This window comes from Fringilla coelebs (genome assembly GCF_963513975.1).
Source record: "Fringilla coelebs genome assembly, chromosome: 1".
NCBI lineage: Eukaryota > Metazoa > Chordata > Aves > Passeriformes > Fringillidae > Fringilla > Fringilla coelebs.
Genome location: NC_140028.1, coordinates 8,328,097 through 8,352,538, shown reverse-complemented (window position 1 = coordinate 8,352,538; position 24,442 = coordinate 8,328,097). Strand labels below are relative to the sequence as shown.

The following is a 24,442-nucleotide window of genomic DNA, read 5'->3' as shown; positions in this document are numbered from 1 at the left end:
GGCCATTTTTTTTCCCCTGGAGTTTCAGTATCATTTTCTCCATCATTATGGCTGTGTAGGAAGCAATATTAAATATTACATGAGATGATTTGATTCAAATTTTCTAGACACTATCAATGCAAAATGAGGCAATGGTTGAAATATTTACTCCTCCAGGCAACTTCATCATGTTTTTCCTTAATACAGCATGAAAACAGAAGTAATAAGAGAACAGAGAAGGGGTGGTTCAAAAAGAAGATCAACAGCAGAAGTGAGTTCATTTCTTTGAGGTAATCCTTACTATGATGTTCACAGCTGCCTTAGCAGATTTCAAGTCCCAGAAGTCATTTTCACTCTTCTTCAAGGATCTGCTGCCTTGCTCGAGGAGAGAACAGACACACAGACGGCAGTTCCTGTGCTCAGGCTTCCTCTAATTGCAACAGGCAGATCTTTCATCAGTAATTCAAGAATTGAGCCATAGAGCCTAAGCAGAGATTAATTTATTCCAGCTGATTGGCAGCTCCCAGCTATCCCAAGATGGGAAATCGTGTGCAGCTTGGAAGCCTGGGCTCGTCCCTGCGGCGTGAGATGCTCCAAACCCGCCGCAGATCCGCGTTCAAACCTGGCTGGTGCCCAGACCATCTTCACTGAGCTTTGTTCTGCTGCATGCTGGAAATTGCAGCCCCCACTCGTCCCTGTGGCCAGGGTCATCTGCCCTTGAAAAATTTTATTTTTTCAATGGAGGCAAGAGTCAAAGTTATATTGAACTCAAAGTCCCCGTCATGGACGCCGGTCTTCCGGAATGCCCCACCTGAGGTGTTGTTTTCCCAGTAGTGGTGCCAGTGTCCTTTGCTGTCTGCTCCAAAGCCGTACACATTCACCTAGGAGGGAAGGGAGAAGCAGTGTTATGGACTGGAAAGCAGTTGCTCTTCATCTGAAATGCTGAAGAGACTCTTCCTTCTCAGTGTATTTACAGGCAGCAGCACCTGAGGTGCTCAGTGGTGTCCCGAGCTCTTCTGCTGCATGACATGACCACAGAGACACAGCCCAGAGCATGTGACATCCTAAGCTGTGCTGAGACACCACCAGACCTCAGCTCAGAGGGAAAAGGAGATTTCTATCCATTAATTCTTGTTTAGCAACACAAAAATGCGTTCCTATCCCTTAAGCATGACTGACCTCAGGAGATCTGTGGCTTGGGATGGGAATTTCATCTTCAGATGATTTAAGCCACAAAAAGGGGAAAAAAAATTTGGTTTTGTCCTGGTCTTTCAAATAATGACCCATGGTCACCACACTTATATGCTTGACTATATGTTATTTGCAGTTCCTTCAGAGAAAAGTGGATTTTATGTTCTTTGCATGTGTACCCAGCTACAGCCTCTCCCCTCCCAAAGGCTCATTTGTTGATGGCTATGCCTGTCTGCTCTGATGGTAACAGTCCAAACATCATCCCTGATTTATTTAAACTGGGAGTGGTGGTATGTCTGACTGGATTAGAATGGGTCATAACCCTAAACCAGCTCCCTACACCAACCACACCAAGATCCATTAAATATGAGCTATTTTTAAGTTGGCTTTGGTAATGTCAGAGACCTGTTCATTGCCTGCTTACCAGAAAACAGGCTCCAGCCAACCTGCTGTGACTATGATAGAGTTTCTTCCAGTATCTTTAGGAGTATTTCCATCACCTCTCCAAGCAAAACAGGCCTGGGGGACCAAAACTCTCACCAGCAGATGTGTGCCCAGGACAGGGATTTTGCCAGTGAAGTGCTTTTGATGCCCCATCCTGACAAGCCCCTACTTGCAGGATTTTGTAGACCTGACCTGGCCTTACTCTGAGTCTCCAGTCACCTTGGAGCACCTCACATCACTCAAACAAGGGAATTTCCCCAGGTGACTGCTGGAGCAAAGGCACTTACTACAACCTACAGTACAAACCCACAGCCTGAGTTTGAAACTAGGAGACAAAACATAATTCAAACTCTCTCTAGCAAGATGGGCACAGACACCATTCATGTTTAGATGTCTTTTGATACCAGCTGGAATCTCTGTTTATATTTAATTATATTCTCCTGGAGTACATAGTAAACCCTACGATTTGCTGACATTAAAAAAATCCATCACTGGCACTGGAGCGTGTCTGCATGCTTCTGAGGAGTCTGCACACGTTGGAAGAGAAGGTGGAGAGGGGGAGACAAAGGCTGAGTGAGTGGCCAGGTGTTGTTCCTGGCTCCCCAGTGTGAAATGCCCTGGTTTTCATCCATATATCCAAACACAGACAGACTTTACCTCATCACATACATGGAGAGCAAACATCAAAGACAGAAGGCCTGTGGAGGGGTATCTCCCATGATGCTCAAGCCAGTTTTCATAGATGTATTTCATAAAAGCTGGATTATAAACCAGGATCTAGGCAAAATTGGAGAGAAAGACTCATTAGTAACATACTGGGGAAAAAACAATGGTAGCACATAATTCCTAAAGGACACCGGGGTAGGGGACCGGGCAAGAAGGGAATAATAGATATTCCTTGAAGGCAAATAAAAGGCAAAAATAAGTCCCATGTTAAGTGCCTTCAGGAATATTTCCCATGTGCAAGTACATATCAATAGCCCTTCCTTGGTCTTGATATCCCTCCTGCTTACAGTAATGTAAATCCTGGAGATTCCTACTGAAACCACTGGGAATGAAACAGCACAAGTGAGATGGAAATTAGGTATTAGCCATTCAACTCTCCCTGCAGCACCCTGCAGGTGAGCTCTGGGGAGCTGGAGTCCTGAACAAGGGAAACATGAGATGCCATGACACATTTCACAGAACCATGGATTAATTCAGGTTGGGAAAGACCCCTAAAATCATCAGTTCCCATCAGTCTGAGGGAACATAAGAACAACTGCCTCTTCTGCACAATGTGCCAGCCATGTCTTGGTGTCTCTACAGGTACAGATCTAAGGAAACCAAGGGCCAAATGCAAACTATCAGGAAGCCTATCAGGTCATGTATGCTTCTTTTATCCTGTTTTTCAAAGGTGCCATTTTTCTATGCTGTACTTTTTTTCCTTACAAGACATAAAATTCATTTGTTTGTCTCACAAAGGTCATCTCCCAGAGACAGAGCACTTAAGACCTGAGAGTAGAGTAAATCCAAGGACTGGCAGGAGCCCTTGGTTTGAACCCCCTCCCCTGAGTGAGGCAAACAGAGACTTTTCCCTCCACGCTGTGTTTGTTATTAGAGTGACAGCATTTCAGTGGTATGTGGTTAGCTGCAAGGCTTTTCCTTTTACAAAGTCAGAGGTTAATTGCTGATATTGCATCTGTGTGTAATCTCTTCTCACAGGCTGTTTTGCATTGCACAGTGTGGGAAGAAACACAGGCTTCTCCTCTCATGCTCAGGAAGCTGCTGCATATCACTGTACCTCGAGCTGCTGCCACTCAGCTGTGCTGTGAGCTCAACAACCCGCCCTGGTGCTTCTCCCAGGGGTTTTGCAGAGGTTATCAGGTACCTCACAACAGGTCAGGATGAGCTAAGGGATTATTTAATGCACCCTAGAGGTCCATGGTTTGAAACAAAGGAAAATAAACTGATACTAGCTCAGGGTCTCACCTGAAGGCTTTGGCAAAACCTGACCTCTTGAATGAAAGGTGTGTGCTTTAATTTGTCATCTTAATGTTCTGGAACTAATGTCATACTTTCACAGCCCTTGATGGACTAGACACCTGTACTTCTTTGGGAAATCAGTCTCTCCAAAGGCTGAGAGAATGAGAGCTCTATTTTCCTGGAAGCTCCATGGAAGAGGTTCTTCCTCTCCCACACAGCCTCCCTTGGTTATACTCTCAAACCATGCAGTTACAACAACAGAAGAATTTGCACAGTGGCTAAAGTTCCTCCATGGGAATTAATGTCCTGCCCCATGGCAAATCCTGCTTCCAGCCTGTCCCTGTCTGTGCTCTCATGCAAACTGTGCTTGAACATTGCCTGTGAGACCTGTAATACACCTGGAGCAAAACCTCCCTGGACTTGGCCTGAGCTCAGCCTCCAAGCTTGTTTAATTGGGTACAGGTAATTACTGCAGCTGTGGGCTAAAAGCCTACCACCAGGAATTCTCCACTGGCCTGGAAACACACAGCTTTATTTGTGCAGAGTTCACTTAGCCCCTTATTACAAGGAACTGACCTGGGAGTCAGAACCATCCTTGGTGTTCAAATATTAAAATTGTTTAAGAAAACCTCTGAAGTCTCTCCTCAGTATCACTACCTACAAATGGCTGCAGTGGGTAGGAATAGAGCAGTCACTGTGATGGACAATGCTGCACTTTTAATGCTCCTGAGCAGCACCAGAGGAAGTGATGCAACCTTCAGAACAGAGCTCGTGCAATGGCATAGCCACAAAAGCAATTTCTTTCCAACCACAGTTATTTAGTGGTTGATCTATGGCCTAAAAGGCACACAGGAGCCAAATCTTTAGCTTAGCTGAGCCTTTTAAAGTGTCTGTATTTTGGCTTCAACTTTTTATGAATGTCAAGGGCTTGCTTGGATTCTTGCAGTTTCCCAAACAGGGAAAAGACCTACAAATAAATTAGCAGAACAAATCCCCAAAGCAGCACTGCTCACCTTTTCTTTTTTGACTTTGATTTTCCTTGGAACTGGAACATATGTGCTGTTAAAGAAAAGAGAAAGAGAGCACCATGGTAAATAAAAGCCCAGCTTATCAATATTTTCATGTAATTCCAAAGAAAGAATATTCTTCACATACAGTGATAAACTGAAATTATTCTAAAACAGTAAATTCAAGAAGTTGTTGTAAAATGGGGCTGGAATTAAGTAACACAGCAGGAAAAAACCTGAGCAGTCACAGAAGGAATTTTATAGGAAACGATGACGTTTTTAAATATTCAAGTTCATTATTGACAGTAGGACATGGAAGATTTAGCTGAGACTATCCTGTAGAGTCAATACTATGTGGAGCTTGAGACTTCTGATTCTTGAGCCATTATTGTTGCAGTCTTGGCTCTTTGATGATGGGAAAGACTTTCCACTCAATTTCATGGCAGAAAAACCTTCTCCCACCAGGGGGAGACTTTTCCTCTCCTAATACTTGGAGCTACCACATGATTTTCAGAGTCGGTGGCAGCAGAGTTCACCAGTTCTGTGGTTATGTGGAATGGGCATTCTCAGTACACAACCCCTCTCAGAAAGCTATTTCCCTCCTCCCCAGGGTGATGCTGAAGGCTTCCTGCAGTTTCCAGCATAAAACTTCCAAGTTACACCTTATGACTGGGTTGAAATCACGAGTCGTGTCTTGAAAATGAAAAAAACTTTTATTCCCCGTATCTCATGCACAGTGTGTGCTGGCATTGCACAGCTCATCATGAGTGCTGTAAGAAAAAAACCATCCTGAGTTTGTTTCAAGTGAAAAAATTCGGGTGAGCTGGCCTTGTAATTGGAGTATATCCCAAATATATCCTGCACACTTCGTAGATGGGTTGTGGTAAAGCACCAAAGCCTTCCATTAGTTCAGGCTCAATGTTTTCACTTGGTTTTGGTGACAAGCTTCCTGTCATTACGGTTTTATTTTCTTTGAACCACGGAACATCATCACTTTTAAAACTTAGTCTGAATCTCCCCAAACCAGGGCAATGTTCTCCTGACCTGCCACCTGTGCTCTGGGCTGGAGGCAGTGAGAGAGGAGATGGGTGGTTCCAATGCTCCTAGGAGGTGATGCTGCTGGGGAAAGGGACACTTATGTAGACTTCTCACTCTGGTCACAGCAAATGTGCCCTTGCAGCTGCAGCCTTGATCAGCAAATCAGTAAACATAGTCTTGGTGATCCCATGCCCATTTTGTGCTCAGGAAGACAGAAAAAGGCTTCTTTGCTGGTAGAATCTCCTTGATATCATATAAATAAACAGTTAATATTTTCTAAAAAGTTGGTGTGGAAGAAACAAGGGGGCTGTATTTCATGGATAGATACAGTGGAAGACCAAAGAGATGAGTATGCAGTGTCATGACAATACTTGTGGACATCTCTGATCTAACCAGGAGACTGCTGCAGCTCTTGCCAGGTGACATATTATTCCTTTTAACCAAGGGCTACTTCATTGTTTCAGAATACCTAAGTCCTGCTGTCATGAGACTGCAGAATTTCATATAATGACACAGAAAATATTGGCACACTGATTAAGGCCTCTTCTCTTATGCTCATGTAAAACCTGGGCTGCAGGGCAGCCAGAGAATGAGTGACCCAGGAGGCACCAACCAGGAGGGGGATAGTGACACTGTGATGGAGGTGGCTACAGGCAGTGGAACATCGCCTGGGAAACATCTTCCATGAGCCACTGAGCAGGGCTCCAGTGGAATCTGTCATTGTCCCTGTACAAAACGTTCATTTCATTGTACAAAACATTTACTGAACCCTTGAGCCAAGATGTGTAACATTTTGAGGAATACTGTAACTGTCTTTGACAAACAAAGCAGAGTTTTTTCACCATACAGATTCCTAAAAGACTTGCAAGTGAAGGCAACCAGGGTAAATATATGGCTGATGAGGGCCTGAAAGTTCCCCATCCCAGAAAAGGCATTTCTTAGTCTTAGAGAGCTGTTTTTAGATGGAAATACATCAGTCAAACGGGACTGAGAATGTCTGAGAGAATCACTCAGCTGTCAATTGAAACGTCCATTAAGGCAATCTGAAGTTTGGCTTTTGTTTTGAATGATAAAAAATTGCGAGAATTACGATAATATTAAGAGAAGAATATATTTAACTCACAGGTTTTGAGTTTTGGGAAATTCTTTCATTTGGCTGGAATACAGAAAATTAAACACTGTGTAAAAGTCTAACCAATACAGGTTGCTTATCTTTTTTAGCTATGAGTACACTTGGGTTCTTGTTAGCCTAAACTCAGCTGACACTATGCAGGCTGTGCATGTGGAACAATGCCCAAGAAGACCAGGATAAGGAGATAAGTACTTCTTCCTTTCTAAAATACTGACTTTCAAATGTGTTTTATTTTTATTTCATGCTTTCCCCCCTTTAAGAATGGGCACTCAACAATTTCCTTATACCATAATCTGACACTGTGTGTTTAATGCATGCTCATAGGTCAATTCTACAAGGCTGAAATTATGCTATGTACATTGCTATGATTTGTATGCTTATTATTTTCTGCTTTTATTATTCCAGCTTATTAATTATGCAATTTCCCTGTTTTGAGTATGGCAAATATCTTAAAATAGTGGTATTTCTTTCATGTGGTTAAATAATTGCACACTAACTTATACCAGATGCTTACCAAGGCCATGTATACAATCTAATTATAAATATATAATATATCCTGTGATTTATTAAGCAAAGGTGTTTTCCCTTTCATGTGCTGTGACTGCATTGTGGTCAGTTATATCTTCCTAATGGGCTAAGGGCTCACTTGAAATCAGTGCAGGGCTCAGAGCTCAGGAAGCACCAAGAGCTTTCTCCTGGGGCAGGGACAGGCAGTGGACCTGCCTGAAAAACATGTGCCCATGTAAATTATAAAACAATAAAACAATAGAATCATGTAAGTTGGAAAGATGTCTAAGATTATTGAGTCCAAAAGTTAACCCACCACTGCCAAGTCATCACCAAACCATGTCCCTAAGTGCCACACCTATACACTTTTTAAATTCCTTCAGGGATGGTGACACCACCACGCCCATGGACACCCTGCTCCAGTGCTGGACAACTCTTCTGGTGAAGAAATTGTTTTTGATATTCAATCTAAACCTACCCTGGTGAAACCTGAGGCATTTCCTCTTTTCCTGTCTCTTGTTACTTGAGAGAAGAGACCAGTCCCCACCTGGCTACAGCCTCTGGTCAGGCAGTTGGAGAGAATGGTAATAACTCCCCTGAGCATCCTTTTGTCCAAGATGAACACCCCCAGCCCCCTCAGCTGCTGCTCATCAGACTTGTCCTGCAGACCCTTCCCCAGCTCCATGACCCTCCTCTGGACAGGCTTCAGCACCTCAATGACTTGTGGTGAGTGGTACACTTTTCCAAGTGTGCTGATTTTTCCAAGTGTACTGATTTTTCCAAGTTATGAGTGTGTCTTGAAGGTGGTTTTTTTTTTCAAGCCAGTTTATGATTGTATGTATTAAATGCTGGTGATAAAAAAGGTAAAAGGAAGCTAACACAGATTTTTTACAAGTTAAGGGAATCTTAATAATACATGAAAATAATCTAAAATGTATCTACAAAGAGAAAAAAGAAAATTAAGAGAAGAAATAAATCTTTATTTGTTTTTCCATCAAAGAGTCTTAAAACTGTGAAGTGGGTCTTATGCCCAGTCAGCATGCCCAAGACACAATTTTCCAAGTTTAAATCTTCTGAGACTTTTTGAAATTGGGAAAAAAGTTTAAATGTCTTGAAATATTTCTCTCTGGAGTAAAGCAATCTGATCTGCTCTTGCTGTCTGTGTGTAGCAGAGTGTCACCAAGCAAGCCCACAGGGCTGTGGTTTCACATCCAGCAGATAACCTCACACACAGTGCAAATGTCACGTATTTCATTCTCTGGATTAGGAAAAGCCAGCTTAGAGGGAGGAAAAGAATCTGCTAGCAGGCTTCCACAAGAAACATGCATTTTGATCACATTTCTAATTCTGGTGCTGCCATAAATCTAGCAGGAGACAACCTTTACTTCTGACAGCATTCAGAAAAGAACTGGAGAATAAATTCCAGTGTGCCACATCATTGCCAAGTAGAACTCTTGAATTTAAGACTAAGACATGCAGGTGACACATAAAACTTTGTTTCCTCTGCAAAGTTCTCTGTCACATTCCACCAGGAAAGACAGACCAAATTCCTGACCAGCCTCCCAGGGGAGCTCATCCTCTGGATGGGACACCAAGTACTGCAGTCTGCATCTGCTCTCACTGCCTCAGGTGAGCAGCCTTCACAGCCCTCACTGCCTCCTCATCCTCTTCTGCAAGTGTACTGACTCCCAAAAAACCAGAGAGGGGGAAGGACGAGCAGAAAAGCCCAAAATGAGGCACTGAACCCCAAAGCTCACAAGCCTTCTGACCAAACTGGTCACCTCCACCAGCAAAAACTCCCCTTTTCATTTCTCTGAGACATGGGGGATGCACGGGACTGGATCTCCATCCTTGCCTCAACAGCAATCATAACATTAAGCTTTTCCTAGAATCACATGTTTAGGGCTGAGCTCTGAATTGAGAGGGTCTGTAAAGTATCCCTAGGCCTTTCCAGGAGCAGGGATTGGCCCCCCCATGTCCTACAGCAACAGGAAATACGGAGCTCCCACCCCGCGCCTGCCCTTACTCACAAGTTGATGGTGCCGGTGGTGAGAGCGGTGACGACCCAGCGCAGATCCAGGGTTTTGAAGGGGATCAGGATCATGCTCACGTTTGCTGCCAGCTCTCTGTAGCTCTCAGGATAAACAAAGTGGTGAGTGGTCTTGCTCCCAACATCTGACTCGTAGCCAGCAGTGGGGGCACGGTTCATCCTGCAGCCCAAAAATAACAATTGAGACAGAGGAGGAATGAGGTAAGTACGAGTCCATGTGAGTTTTCATCAAGTCATTTGCTTGAGGTCAGGAATAGGCTCCCATGGCTAAGGGGAGTGCTATATACAGAGTCTTCAGGCAGCCCTGAAAGGTGTAGGGGTCCTCAGGCAAGCTGAAATGATCATAACCCCTGTGACTGAACAGTAAATGAAAGCTCAGCTTTAGTGTGGAATTCCTTGGGCTGAACAGGAGTGTACCAAGTGTATCTCTGAGCACATCCCTGTGTTCACCTTACAGACATCAAAAGAGTGGTGAGGCCATGAGGACGCATCTCACTCCTCATGCTGCATCCTCCTAAAGCTGCATCCTCCAGGTGGTGAGAAAAACATTGCCCTGAAGTACATCAGCTTGACTTCCTGCAATTCCATTTCCCCATTATCCATACAGGTGTATTTGAATGTCTTAGGGTCAAGGTAATAAACTATGCTATGTGTGATGAGAAGCAGCAGATATTCCTTATGGTTCTCCCACAAAAAGGCACAAAAGTCAGTGCCAAATAGACACAAAGACAGTGACAAATACAGGACCTGTTGCTGACCCTTCATTTACTCAAACCTTACTTTTACTTTGCAGTATGTACTCCAAATCTAACAGATACCCAGGGTCACTCTGCACACACATGGGGTGCTTTAGGAAACTCTGGGGTCAGGGCATGGAAATCTGCCCAGGGCCTCCAGGGCTCAGTTAAGATGTGTTGGCCAAACAGGGCTACCCTGCCTTATGTTGGATGTATCAGAGATTCACAGAATCAGGGGATATTCTGAGTTGGAAGAGATCCACGAGGATCATCGAGTCCAACTCTTAAATGAGTGGCCCATACAAGGAACAGAGAGGGGATTTCTGAACTCAGGAATGAGAAATGCCTCTATGCTTCACTTCTGAAAGCCAATCTGGGAACACATCAGCAATTCTTTCCCTGATGCTTTAGCTCCTCATTGGCAGAGATTTGCATATTTCTGTGGTGCAGCACAGTGCACATTAGAGATCCCTGAAGCAACTTGTACAAATCCATGATGCTGTGCAAAACCATGGAGAAACCTCTCAGTTGTCTCTGAGCAAAATGTTTTTTTTCCTGCAATAACATTATCTCAGCTCCTGGCAGAAGCACAGGGAGGACAAGGAAGGATGTAGCTGACGAGGTAATGAGGAGCATCATACACTGCCAGACAACATGCTGCCCTGGTTAATGATAACAGGAGAGGCAAAATCTGTTTATCAAGTCTATGCCAGGCTGTGTTATTGCAGCTCTCCCCCAGGTGAATTACTTAAGTTTCTTCTAACTCCCTTCAAGGGAGTTATTAGTGTAGTTAGAATATCTGGCCAGCTCCTGGATTTGTTACTGAGTTCCCTTGCATTGCCTTCCCTGCCAGAGACCCACACCACACTGTGTAGAAACACTGGAAAAGCACAGGAATTCCTGTGTTTTGCCTTGAGATTAGTCAGTCAAAGGTACCAAATATGGGTCTTTCTTTCCATCAAGACAAAAACAAGGGTGGCATGTTGGTCATCTTACAGTCTGCCCTTGGGTCCACGTACCTCTCCTGCCACCCATGGTGGGACTCTTGGTGCCATATGGCAGAAGGCAGAGCTCACACCCAGGCTCAGCAGGAAGGACCAAGCAGGAACTTCCTTCTGGTGGAAAGCAGATAGTTACACAAATAAAAGTGGGCTGTTTGGAAGGAAAGGTGCACTCTCAGACTCCTTGGCTCCCTCCTGCACTTGCCTGTATTGCCAGAGCATGTGGAAGTGAATTTCAGGTCACCAGAAATTTTGTGTTTGATGCATAGAGGGGTCACCTCTGCACAAATTCCCTCGGTGAATCCTAAAACCTTGTGCAATCCTTTCAGATCTGGCTTAAAATTGCTGAAATATAAATCTGAGACTGAAGGAGTCATTAAGTCCCTCAGAATTCTGCCCTTGCCAGGGATGGTTGGCTAGGGGATGAGCAAGGCCTCAGAGCAGAAACATGCACCTGGGTGTGTTACTCTTTAGTTATTACTGCCAACTTTTGAGTCCTGCAAGGTCTTTTCTGCAGGGGTCTGGAAATGTAGGACAGGCAATATAAGAAAGTCCACGCAGGAGTGGGGCTGTCTCCATATGGAAGGACACAGAATTAAGTATAAAGCACCACAGCTTCCCACATTTGCAGCTGTCCCACATTTACAACCTGCAGGAATAACGTAGAGGGCTCTCCCTTTCCCTTCATGGATCTGAAGACCAGGTTGGTGCCTCTGCCTTTGGGGAGGTAGTTTTGTCAGAGAGCAAGACATATAACTGCAGGAAGCAACTCCTGATGTGATTTGTGAAGATGTAGATGTCACCTGAAGACTCTATGCCATGCTCAAGCCACATCAGAAGCCAAGGTGGTTGAACAGTTCAAACAGTGTTGGTCTTCTGTTGATCTTGACTTCAGTGCACAGCTTCCTACTAAGGCTTTTGTTGCTTTTGAGAGAATAATCCCACATGTGGCATTTCAAGAGCAATCCCTCCCTTCCTGCACAGCATAATTGCTCTCCAAATTGTACTCTGCTGGTGGCTGTGGTGTGAAAGGCAGATGACACGCTGGAGATTAACTTAGTCCAGATATTTTGGCTGCCCTCTGGGTGAAAAGCCCTGCTTACCTAGCTCCTGCTTGCCTTTCAATGGAATAAAGTAGCCAACCTTGCTGCCTCGAAAGGGAGAAACAATGCCATCCTTTACAAAGTACCTGTAGCCAGATAGGTGATTCCTGTCCACTGAAAAGTGTCTTTGGCTTCCCCACCCTGCCACTGCTTAGGAATGAACTAGTGCAATGAAGTCAAATCTAACACAGTCAGCTAATGTCTTAAAGATCACTCGTGAGCAGTGGCTGCAGAAATAACTCTTACTCATAAGTGCAAATCTTTTTTTTCCCCTACATTTTTTAACACAGGCAATTATGGCCTGTGCAGAACAAGCCACAGCATCAATACCTATCAATGTTTCTTCATCCAAGCTAAAACACGAGGTCATCTCTCCAACACACACGTTTTATGCCGCTGGAACTTAGACTTGGCTTAAGTACCGGGTTTCACCAGACAGATCCTGAAACCTTGTTTACTCTCTTGTCCCCCCAAATGCCAGTGAATTTTAGACAGCAAAGGCAGCTGTAGCTGAGTGGTTTCCCCTCACCTGAGCACGAAGTCGTGGGAGTCGATGTCCTGGCCGTACTGGGACTGCCGCAGGTTGCCCGAGTTGCCCACGACGGCGCAGCGCCGGCAGGAGTCGGAGCCGCGCTCCTGCAGAGGGTCCCCGTCCCCAGGGATCACCCCAAACAGCTCTGCCAGAGTGGCATTCAAGCTCCTTGGAGCTTTCTCTCCCTGCAGCTTCTGTTAGGGAGAAAAAGCACTCCGGGTTACCAACACAGGCAGCTTTTCTGTGAGCTGGAGATGGCTTGAAGCGTCTCCTCAAAGAGCAATCCTGCATCTACCCACAGATACTGCCTTCTGCAGCACAAGGCTTCGTGTTGGGAGCCAAAGTGTGAAAAAAACCAAGTGGAAAACTCCTTAACTTTTTAAACTTGGCTTCCTTTTTCTCCTCCTCCTCATCAGATTCCCACACTTCCTCTATCTAGCTATGACAGAACAGATCAAGTATTTTCCCCGAGGCTGGCCTTAGCAGAATAAATGTTCCTCTGGTGTTCTATAAGCCTAAACCCACTCTGGGTCAGGTGTTTTCTGTTAGGATATGGATAAGATTTATTTATTTATGGGTAAGATTTCTTTTAACTCTCCTACAAATGACGGAAAAGCCTCAGGGGAGCTGATGGAAGACTGAAGTGGCCGATATCCTTGCCACAAATTTTGGCATATGCCAGGAGTGGGAGAGGGAAATGGGAAGTGAACTGTGGAGGAACCAGCTGCTCAGTCAATAAGAAACTCTACTAGAGCTAGCCCTGAGGGCTGGAGATGTATGATCATCTAAAAAACCTCCAGGATGAAGAAAAGCACCCGGACCTTGGTCATTGTGTCTGTTGCCATGGAGGGGAACTGCTCTGCAGCAGCTCTGTGGTGCATGGTGGAAACAATGGCTGCACTGGGAAGGTACAGGCAGGTGCAGGTGATGGTCAGACACTCCCCTCCTGGGGCTCAGCTCCCTGAGATTTACTGAAGAGGTTGGCAGTACTGGCATGCTCACAAACAGCATCACTCACTCTCGTGGTGCCACGTGCTCACAAAAGGAGAACAGCTCCAGCACAAGGCCAAAAAGGCTCTGCCTTGCTCTGCCAGCCCAAGGCATGGAAAGACAGGGAGGGAGAGAAGAGAAACACCCATTCCCACGACTCCCAGGAACGGCCTGGGCTAATTTGGCTTTAGTTTCCAATGCGTTTCCCTTGACTGCACCAGGAGCTGTAAATTTGTCCTGCTATCTCCCTCTCTCCCACAAACACAAACAGGTGCAGCACTGTAATTTTTGTTTAAATTCTGTGCTTTTTGCAGGACCTTATTTGCACTGAAACAAACAACAGGTCTCTGGAGCTCAGAGCTAGATGATGACATTGAGAACTTGAAACAAAGAAGACAAAGAAATGCATACACAGACTTAACCTTCCCACTAATCCTTCCTAATCTATATACATGTATATGGACTGCACAAGGGGATTAGGATGCAAAGTAATTAGGATGACCAGACAAGCATTGTAATTATGACTGTTTATGTCACCATTCAGTGCAAAGCTCAATTATATAAATAAAAAAGGTCATGTTCCAAATTGTGTGTGATCCAACCAACACATGGCCACATATCTAAACTCTTGTGTGTTCTTTATGAATTGAATCTAACCTCATCTTACTTTGAATGTGAGCAAAACAATGTTAAAAAACCTGTTAAAAAACCTTGAAATAATTTGAGATTTCATAGATGTCACAGAGTCTAGTACAGGGTATAATGTAGTAAAATACAATCTTTTTTGAAAAAGGAACTTATTTTGAGTAATTTGAACACACATTTGCATATACCATATATACTCTCTTTCTCTGTAAAGATGAGCTGGGTCTTTAAGGGTCTTTAAGAAATGAAAAGGAAACCCACCAAAACCTTATTCTTGAACTGATTTTGCCTGAGAAAATTCAAGAATAGGAAGGCAATTTTCAGAAAATTGAGTACCTGAGTGCCCTTTTTAAGTTACATTTTCTTTTTGTCCAGATTGACAGCATCAGAAAAGGGAAGGACCTGGAGTAGTGATGCATTTTTGCTGCATAAAGATAGTAAGAAACATCCTGGATAGGCACCTCCATTTGCAGAGCTCAGGCATCTACCATTCTTTTATGTTTCTGTCTAGAGTAACTCTACTGCAACCAAGCTGAAACATGGGCACCAACACCAACCTGAAAGCAGGGCACCATTGTCCTGCAGTCCCTCTGCTGTACACAACTTCCATGGGAAAGCCCATTAGTAATGCTGGAAATCCTCTCAGTGACCTCAAACAGGGTGATGGCGTCACTGCAGTGTGTGCTGAACATCCATACAATGGGACATCTGTCCTTAGCTCATTCTAAGTGCACTGCTTTGATTTCCCAATGATTATCTGACTGAACTACACGTTTCAGGCCTAATCTTCTATCAACACTGGTCACTCTTTGACGTTTCAGGAAAACAGAGAAGAGGAAGCAACAAAGCTGGTTAACTCCAAGGCCTATTCAGCTTATAAATGTTCAGACATAACATGCAGGCTGTTCCTTATTGCACAATGTTTGCTTGGCTTCTTGAAAAAGGACCATTTTAATAGTATTACAATTATAAGCCGGTTATAGTTCACTTTCCCACACCCAATTTTTGTCCTATTTTTTTTTTTAGTATTGTTGTCTTTTTTTTCTTTTTTTTTTTTCCTCCTCCTTATCAAGCTCCCACCAGTCTTGTCTTTCCCATAAAGAAATCAACAAAAGCACAGAGTGAAAGTCTGTCCATGCTGTGCAAGGCAGAGCCACAGCAGTGCCATGTGGCTCTGTTAGGAGAGCATCCTCCCTCCAGGTGCAGGAGATGTGTGATAGGGATATGTGTATGGATATAGCTGCTACAGGTGGCCTTTACACTGAAATACTTGAGCCCTGTGTCCTGAGTGAAGTGGCTGCTTTTCTCAGAAGTCTGTGCAAGTAATATGTGTGTTTAAAGAAGAAGTTCAACTTTTTGTCCAAGATCATAAAGCATCTTTAACCCATCTTGTGTCCACATGTGAAACATCACTCAACAGTCCGTCTTCCCTCCATAAGATATTTGTGTGTCACTTGAGAGTCAGCTCTCCACCTTAGGTTGTTAAAAACTGTATTTGGGAGTTCAGATTGAGAAGTTTCCTAAATCATCTCCCAGCCTTAGAAACTCCCCACTTCACATACAGAAGTGAACAAGCCGGTTTTGCGTATTCTCATTTTAAAAGAGCAAGCAAGAAAAAAAAACCAAAAAAACAAGGCAAGAAAAAAGAACCCTCAAAGTTCATGCACTCCCTTTCTTCACCCATGAATGGCTCTCCAAGGAAGATCCTGTTGTTCCCTCCTCACCACTGTGCACGCTCCCACTAAGGAGGACAAGGGATTTGCTGCTTTTTTAAACTTCTCAGCAGGTTTCACTGGGCTCTCCAACAGCAGCACACTGACAGCACTACCCAGCAGCAATACCCAAAACTTGGCTAAGGGGTTGCAAAGGAGTGTGAACTGAGCCAAGGCTGCTCAGACTAATGGCTTGGAGTGCTGAGGACACAGCTACAGTCACGGATCACAGAATGGTTTGGGTTGGAAGAGGCCTTAAAGATCAACTCGTTCCCATATCGTGGGCAGGGACAGGTCCCTGCTCCAAGCCCCATCCAACCTGGCCTTGAAAACTACCAGGGATGGGGCATCCACTTCTTTGGGCAACCTGTGCCAGTGCCTCAACACCCTCAAAGGAAATAATTTCTTCCTAATAGCTAATCTTAAACCTGTCCTCTTCCAGGTTAAAGCCATTACCCCTTGTCCTATCAGTACACGCCCTTGTGAAAAGTCCCTGTCCAGCTCTCTTGCAGCCCCTTTAGATACTGAAAGCTGGCCATAAAGTTTCCCCAGAGCCTTCTCTTTGTCAGGTTCAACAACTCCAGTTCTCTCAGTCTGTCTTTACAAGGAAGGTGCTCCAGCTCTCTTCCTGGCCTCCTCTGGACTTGCTGCATCCACGTCCTTCTTACCTTGGGGCCCCAAAGGAGTCAGGAGAGCCTCCAAGGACATCTCTCCTGGTGTGCATCCTGCACCCACAGCCAAGTCTGGCAGTGTATTAACCACAGCTTCAAAACCCCAAATTATGAGCAGGTAGAATAGATGAGCCTGCAATCATGGGTGTGATGTAGATGCAGACACGGAGCAAGGCAGAACCCTCGTGGTGGACAGCCAGGTACAGCTGTGGCTGTGGCAGCAGCCAGCACTGGTGGGGCAGCCCTGCCAAAACACAGCCAGGCAGCCTGGGGCAAGCTGGGGTAGCAATACTGGGCTTTGTGGCTTTTCTAATATTTTTAAACAGTTTTTCAAAGATAAAGAGCAAATAAAGCCCCATGAGAATCTCTTTTGCCCAGCCACTAATTGCCTCACTGCTGCAGTTTGGAGGCATTAACACTCATGAAACACTTTCCAGCTACAAGAATAATCCTAGCAACAGTCTGGTGGGGCAAATCCAGGTAATCTCTGTTCTGCAGACTCAAGGAGAGCCCAAAAGGATATCATCAATTTTAAAAATGCCTCTTTGGTCTGGAAAATATGGCTTTATTCTTGTTATATTTAATGTCCTTCAATTACTATGCATCTGAGAGTTGAAGGGGAAGAATAGAGGAACTGTCAAGAGTTTTGTTTTGTTTATTGATCTGTGTAGTCAAAAAATTTACATTCTCAAATATAAATATCTACATGCATATATTCTGTAAATATCACACAATAATATGCTGAGTTGTACAATTTCTGACTTCCACAGTGTGGTTGGTATGGGTCACCTCTACACTACTCTGACCCTTGTGCTGAGAGAGAATTGTGAGCTTGGACCACCTCCACATCCATCTGTCCTCACCACAGGAGGAGCAGCTCCAGCCCAGCTGGACTTATGTGGGCACTGCCACTGAGGGTGAGAGGTGGCCCAGGGTCAGGTTCTTGGTCTAAATGTCACAACCAAGCAGCAAAACTGCAGGTGGGGCTGGGTGGGACTGGGCCAGGCCCTGGGACCAGAGCCTGGATTTGGTACCCCCTTCTGCAGTGATCTGGCAGCTGCATGCTCCCTTCAAAGTGCTGAGCCCTCTGCATCGCTCTCCAAGCGTCACAGACGGCATCCCAGATTCAAAGGAAACTTCTGGTGATCAAAGTATTTGGACACATTTTCCTCAGAGAGCATTCAAAATGCATGACTCAGGTGCCAAGCAGCTCTGCTGCTGCCTTAAAAATCAGTGCAGCTGCCCCAACTTCCCCAGCACGTGTTGGGTGGGGATGTCCCTTTGTTCACCAGCTGAAAGAAAATTTTTAAGCCCTCTATTACATTTTTCTTACAAACATAATGAATTTAAACTAATATTTTCTTTTAAATACACTAATAACACGGCCCCAAGATCTGAGCTTTCTTCCAAAGAAAATGCAAAATCCTCAGACATTGTAAAACTTAAGATAAAAGTTCCTATAATATGTAGTTTATAAACAATGTGCTACAGAGAAGATTGCCAGGAAACTCTGAGCCTAAATTTACTTATCACAGCTTCAATCCATCAACCTCAGCATTTGGGCTTAGAACAGCAGGATCTGATCTCCTATTTTTAATACTTTCTGACCACCAAGAACAATGTATCCAGCCTTTAGAACAAAACAAGAAAACTATAAATAAATGCTGTGCTTTGTCACAGCATGTAATTCTTGCCATGTTTCCTTATATATGGGTTAGGAGATTTAGTGAGAACATTTAGTGAAATTTAATGAGAAATTTAGTGGGAACATCCACAGCATTTGTGTCATGGTAAAACAATGGAAAGCTTGCAGGTGAACCAGCTCAGGGAGGTGGAAAATAAAATATAAACAGAAAGGAATGTATCATGTAACACCAGGTGCCACCTTGCAAAAACACTCTCACAGTCCCTGAGCATGAGATGAGAGAAGGCAGAGGAGAAAGAGAGAGAGAGGAGGCGGGAGACAGGAAGGGTGAGCAGGAGAAAAGGGAGGGAGGGAGGAATTTCTAACAAAATGTTCACAGCCTGAAGTGTTATTAATGCCCAGATCCTCCCTGAGAGTAGGGGATTCCAATCCAACTTTAAGTCACAAAAAGTACAGAGCAGCTGCAGGGGTGTCTGTGGGTGAATCTGGGCCATTATTTGCTACCTGATAATGAAGAGACAGTCTATCAGTTGTGCATACTTAAGCAAATGAGAAGCAGGGAGCAATCCTGACAACATCTCCCTTGTTTCCATGATCAAAAGGAAAGCCAGGCACATTTTCAGAGGCCTTCTCTGGAGCAGCCCTGCCCCATGCAGCAAGATGAGCCACTGCAGGGATGGTGGCTCTGACCTTCCCCCTGCTCCTTCCCACCTGCACAGGTGGCAGCACTAAGTCCAGTATACACAAACAGTTTTATTCAGAGCAAGCAGGAATACTTCCTTCTAAAGGTCACATCCTGCCAGGCTGAAACTGTATATTCTCCAAATAAACCATGAAGCAGCCTGGCAGCCGTGGGAAGAGCTGTAAGGAAGGGAAACCTCCCCATTCTTTGGTCCCAAATGTCCCTTTGTCTCCAGTAGTGGTCATTAACCTCTGAAATCAGTCCTCACTGTCCTGGTTCTGCAGGGATGCTAATGCTGCAGGACCATTGGGATGAGCAGCACTTATTCACACCTACTGCAACAGGGTAAGGGGGAGGGAGGGCAGACTGACTTTGGTGGGCAGGCAAGGGCTGTGCCTGCTTTTAGGGCAGCACAGCACACGGGTCTCCCCGTGGGAGGGAAGTCACAGCTGTGTAATAAAGAGCTCCAGTGCATCTCAGAGCCTCAATTACAGCTCAACAAAACCACCACACTGTCTGAAATCAGCTCCTGAGAGTCAACACACAGTCATCCCCCCCCCCACCCCCGCACCAAAAAGAAGTTGGAGCAATCTCAGGTTTCCTCATACCTCCTTTTTATGTACAAATATAGCAAAAAAGTCACAAATTACTGAGTTGGCAGAGCACACAAGAGTGAAACATGGCCATGAGCAATGTTTCCTTAAAGACTGGCTGAAATCTCTGGATTGCTTTGAAGATGAGCCTAAAAATGAGCAGCAAAAAGGGAGTTACCCTCAGGATGCACCTGGGAATTATTTACTGAAGAAATGACACTCTCTTGGAAAAGCTTACCCAGAGCAACATGTACATAAGGAATCAGTTGCAATGAGGAGATGAGGCCACATCATGCCTGGAGTTTACCCAAAACCATCTTTCAGAGGAGTCAGGGCACTTTCTTCATCTACTACACATTAGGGCAAAGACTTTCAGTGAGTAAAAACTTCCAATACACAATGCAGTTATGGGGGACATCAAAATATTTCACACATCCAGGTTGAAGATTAAAAAAGTCTAGGAATATTAGAAGATTTATTTTTACCACCTGAAAAAAAATTGCTTTGATTTTGTATTCTGAAGCGGTGTATTCCCTTTGAACATGATCTGAATAATAAAAGAATGAAAACACTAAAAGATGGTTAGACAGCCCTGAAAATTAATGAACAGCTTTTGTTCAGGATGGGGAGGGGAGACTTTCGGCTGTTCTGAAAATCTGCTTTTTTCATTTTGCTGAAAAAAAACCAAACCTTCTCTGAAAGGATCTGCTTCAGGTTGAGCTGAACTTTTAACACTGGTGAGGGCACACCTGGACTGCTGGGTCCAATTCTGGGCCACTCACTTCAAGAAGGACACCGAGGTGCTGGAGCAAGTCCAGAAAAGGCAGCAAAGCTGGTGGAGGGTCTGGAGCACAAGTCCTAAGAGGTGGCTGAGGCTGAGGGAGCTGGGGTTGTTTAGCCTGGAGAAAAGGAGGCTCAGGAGTGACCTTGTCACTCTACAACCACCTGAAATGAGGTTGTGGCCAGGTGGGGGCCAGTCTCTTCTCCCAGGGAACTGGCAAAAGGATGAGAGGACACAGTCCAAAACTATGGTTGGAAGGTTTAAGTTGGACATTAGAAACAATTTCCTCACAGGAGGGGTGATTAGCCATTGGATGGGCTGCCCAAGGAGGTGGCAGAGTCACCATCCCTGGAGGTGTTCAAGGAAAGACTGGATGTGGCACTTGGTACCCTGGTCTGGTTGACAAGGGGGTGTTCAGTCACAGGCTGGACTCGATGATCTCAGAGGTCTTTTCCAACCTAACTGATTCTGTGAGCTGAGGAAGCACTGTTTTCTTTTTTTTCCCTGTTCCACTACAAGAAGGAGCATTACATATTCAGACTTCTGCACTGAGTCCCAAACTTTTTTTTTTTTTTCCTAGGAGAGAATGCATTCAAACCTCATGCTTAAATCAGTGAGTTCTGAGTGCAGAATGCAGAGTAACCTCATCCTCTCATTACTGAGCTCAGTCTGGGCTTGTCCACTCCTTTGAAAACTGCCAGTTGTCAGATCAGCCCAGCTCCCTGGTGAAACCTCAAGCCAGGGCAAGGGCAAGGACCTGAGCTTGCCATCTTCCCTGCTCAAGGCTCCAGCAAAGCCCAGACAGTAAACTGGGGACCAGAAGGAAAAGTGTCTGGAAGCTGCAAGAAAAACCACAATCAATGGGAAATCAAAGTCATGGCCAAGGGCAGGTGAAAAGATACAGCACCTGGAGTACTTGGGACTCACTGCAAAAAGGAGGGCCTCCTCATAAAGCAATGATATCATTTACACAACAATTAAAGATGCCAGAGTTCAGTGGCATTTATTTTTCAGCACTAAATGCAACAGCCAGCAGAGTGAAAAGTGATAAATCTGATACAGCCTCATTCCCACAACACCTGAGATGCCCTCTGGAACCCAAATGTCCCCACTGCAATTGTGGGTGCCTTTGGAGAGGCCCCCTCAGGATGCCAGAGAAGGCCTGGAAGCCCAGAATTCCACAGCAAGGGTTGTGCTTGCTGCAGGACACCAAGTTGCAGGCTGCTGTGGGCTCAAAGAAAGGCACAGGGCACTATTTTTCCAGAAGAGGGGGAAAACAAGTGCAGAGAAACTGTGATTTCACTGGGGGTGTTGCAGCAGAACCTGCACTTAAGCACCTCAGCAGCACAGCCAGGAGCAAATCAAACAACTGATGTCTTGCTTCCAGAGAACATAAAAGGGGCTTTTGTTAAGCAAAACAACAGGATATGTCTTTTTCCCTTCTGTGCTTTAAGAACAAGGCATCCCCTTGCTTTCATGATGCTTGGATCAGGCTTCAAGGGGATCCTGGACCACCCTGCTCAGGATACACTTGGGGCTGCTCCTTCCCAGGGACCCACACCCATCCATGAACTTTCTGGATCTGTTTTACACCACCAGCCACAACAAAGAATGTTCTCATACACATGGAATAAATAATTTCCCATTTAATCCTGCTAATTATTTACATATCTTATGATAGGGAGAGCCCCTGGAGGAATCACACACTTCACAATTAGTTTGATGATCCACCTTGATGACTGGCAAAAAGCCCATCTGAAGCAGAAACAGAGGGGTTACAAAGCCTGGTCTTTGGAAGAGAAGGGAGAAAATGACAGCATTGACATTTGCAAATTCTGGATCTACCACCCAGCTCTGTCAGGGACTTCTCTAGCTGGGACCAAGTGAATATGCACTCCGAGCTAGACAGCAGCACAGACACCCACTTCCACTTCTGCCTTGTCAGCTGAGACAGCAAATGCTGGAAACATCTCTCCCTATGTGCCTGGTGCCCCTGGAAGCCTGACACCACCCCCACTGTATCCACACCCCCACTCACCAGCCACCACCTGTAGCTGTCCTCTGGGATCAAGGCATTCTGTGAGGTCAGGAAAGGTTGCATAGTTGAGTTAAATCTCTGGTCGAACCAGAGGGAACGTCCCAGCTCGGAAATGCACGTGTGACAGCTGCAGGCTCTCCTGGGGTACTTGAAGAGCTTCTGGACGTGCTCTGAGAACTGCACCACGAGATGCCGGGGGTCCCAGGTGGCGGAGGTCACCTGGTGAGTGTAGTTCAGCAGGAAGGACGTGGCTGTGATCAGCAGGAAGGCGAAGGTGAACACTTTCACATTCCTCCTCCTCACCACAACCATCTTTGCCCCTCGGGTCCGGCCCCAGCGCTGGCTGAGCAGCACAGGGTCCCACCTAAGGCAAAAGGGAAAGGCTGCAGCAGGTGCCTGCCCGTCACCACCCCAGCCCCAGGCTGAACTGATCCACTCCTCTACTTCCAGCCATGAGGGAGAAGCTTCATCTTCCCCAGATGGGCTTAAGAAAGGACAAGCTGAGTATTTCCTTTCACCTTCTCACCGGGCTGTGAAGTTCCTTCCACCTCTGTGTCCTGCTGCTAACCTCTCCTGGTGAGGGTGTACTGAAGGCAGACCCTTGTCTTTCTGCATACAGGAATTAAAACTCAGGTTCTGTGTGTGAGAGCAAGCCATACATTAAAACAAGCAAATTGTAGAAGGGATTGTATTCTTTTTCTTGGACTTTAGTTCTTGAAGGATCGGATCATCTGCGTTGTACATTCCATCAGAGAGACACGCTCCGACGTCCATTTAAGCCATGGAGAGAGGTTTGCAACCTAGGGACACACAGACAAGAAAAGAAAGAATAATAATGGTCAGATTTTATTTTTTTTTCATTCCTCCTAACCTAATTTCTCTGCTTTTCTGTCCCCATCCCAGAACTTCTGATCAGGTCAGAGCCCTCAAAACAGCAGCCGTGGTTTCAAGCTCTGCTCTGGTATTTGCACACTGAGGAGTGCGAGGGTGAAATTTTGCAAAGGGCAGAGCATCGACCTGTGGACAGAGTCTCTTTGTATTGAATCAGCCTCCTGGCTCTGCTCTGTCCGCATTTGTGTTACAGTTTGTAGCTATTTGAATGACAATGAGTCACCTCCCTCCTTCAGGCTGACCTTGATAGCCACAAGATAGGCAGCAAAGTATTCAAAAGTCAGCAGCTGAACAGCAAAGGAGGGAGGAGCAGGATGGGGAGGAAGATGAATCAGTTATTTTCTCTTTCTTTCCCCAGCCAGCTTAATTTCTTCCGGATTGGGATTGGATTTGAGATTAGAGAAAGCCAAGAAAAAACAGCTCATATGTCCTGGGACAAACAGGGGAAATCAAAGTATAAATGGCCTTTGTTTCACGTGGAAAATTGCTCTTTTTTTGTCAAGGAAAGTTAGGTGATAGCAGCTTGATTCCAACCGAGGCAGAGAGGCACCAAGCTGCTTTGGAGGTACAGAGGGACCCAGAGCTGCTCTCCCTTCCCCTCCTGGCGTTCCCTGCCTGGCAGCAGCGATTTGAACAAGTTTTTAAAAGTCATAAAATGAATCCCTTCATCCCACAGTGTTTCGTGGGAATGACATTGTGGGACAGACATTGTTTTGTGGGAAGAAAAAAATGCGTTGTTTATAAAAGTTCAGATGTTTACAAAAAGTCCCAAAAGTGCCATTGCTTAAATAACACTCTTTGTTTTGTTGTTTTGTTGGTGTTTTTTTTGTTTTTTTTTTAAGGTAGGAAAAAAATCAGAGGAGCAACCATGTGAGAATATGTGCAACTTAGGAACAAATGAAAGCCCAGGGACAGAAACCTGTTCGCTGCTCAGCTGCAGGCTTCAGCCCAGCAAAGAGCCAGCAGAACTGCAGCTGCCACCACGGATCCTCACTATTTTAACCCATTTCTGTGCATGGCATTGAGGCAGGACCCCCCTCACTGCCTCGCCCAAAAGTGCTGTTAATCCAGACAGGAGGGAAGCGCAGCTGCAGCATCCCCAGCTTTC

General features: G+C 45.2%; 1 protein-coding gene across 1 annotated transcript; it reads right to left on the bottom strand.

Annotated features, from left to right (window-relative positions):
• Nucleotides 1-653: 653 nt before the first annotated feature.
• Nucleotides 654-22,907, bottom strand: ST3GAL1 (ST3 beta-galactoside alpha-2,3-sialyltransferase 1). The gene is made up of 6 exons (XM_084206783.1): nucleotides 22,444-22,907; nucleotides 12,684-12,880; nucleotides 9,294-9,473; nucleotides 4,593-4,638; nucleotides 2,272-2,391; nucleotides 654-860 (listed from the first exon to the last, which is right to left on the bottom strand). The coding sequence occupies exons 1-6, from the start codon at nucleotides 22,753-22,755 to the stop codon at nucleotides 687-689; spliced, it is 1,029 nt and encodes a 342-aa protein (XP_084062909.1). The 5' UTR covers nucleotides 22,756-22,907; the 3' UTR covers nucleotides 654-686.
• Nucleotides 22,908-24,442: the final 1,535 nt, after the last annotated feature.

What these genes read in the sequence shown, in the direction of transcription:
- ST3GAL1 (XM_084206783.1), bottom strand. Translation starts at nt 22,755, where the DNA reads ATGGTTGTGGTGAGGAGGAGGAATGTGAAAGTGTTCACCTTCGCCTTC. An exon ending in ACAGCTACAGGTGGTGGCTG is followed by an intron (nt 12,881 to 22,443) that starts GTGAGTGGGGGT and finishes TCTCCCTAACAG; the next exon opens with AAGCTGCAGGGAGAGAAAGC. An exon ending in TCCCACGACTTCGTGCTCAG is followed by an intron (nt 9,474 to 12,683) that starts GTGAGGGGAAAC and finishes TTTGGGCTGCAG; the next exon opens with GATGAACCGTGCCCCCACTG.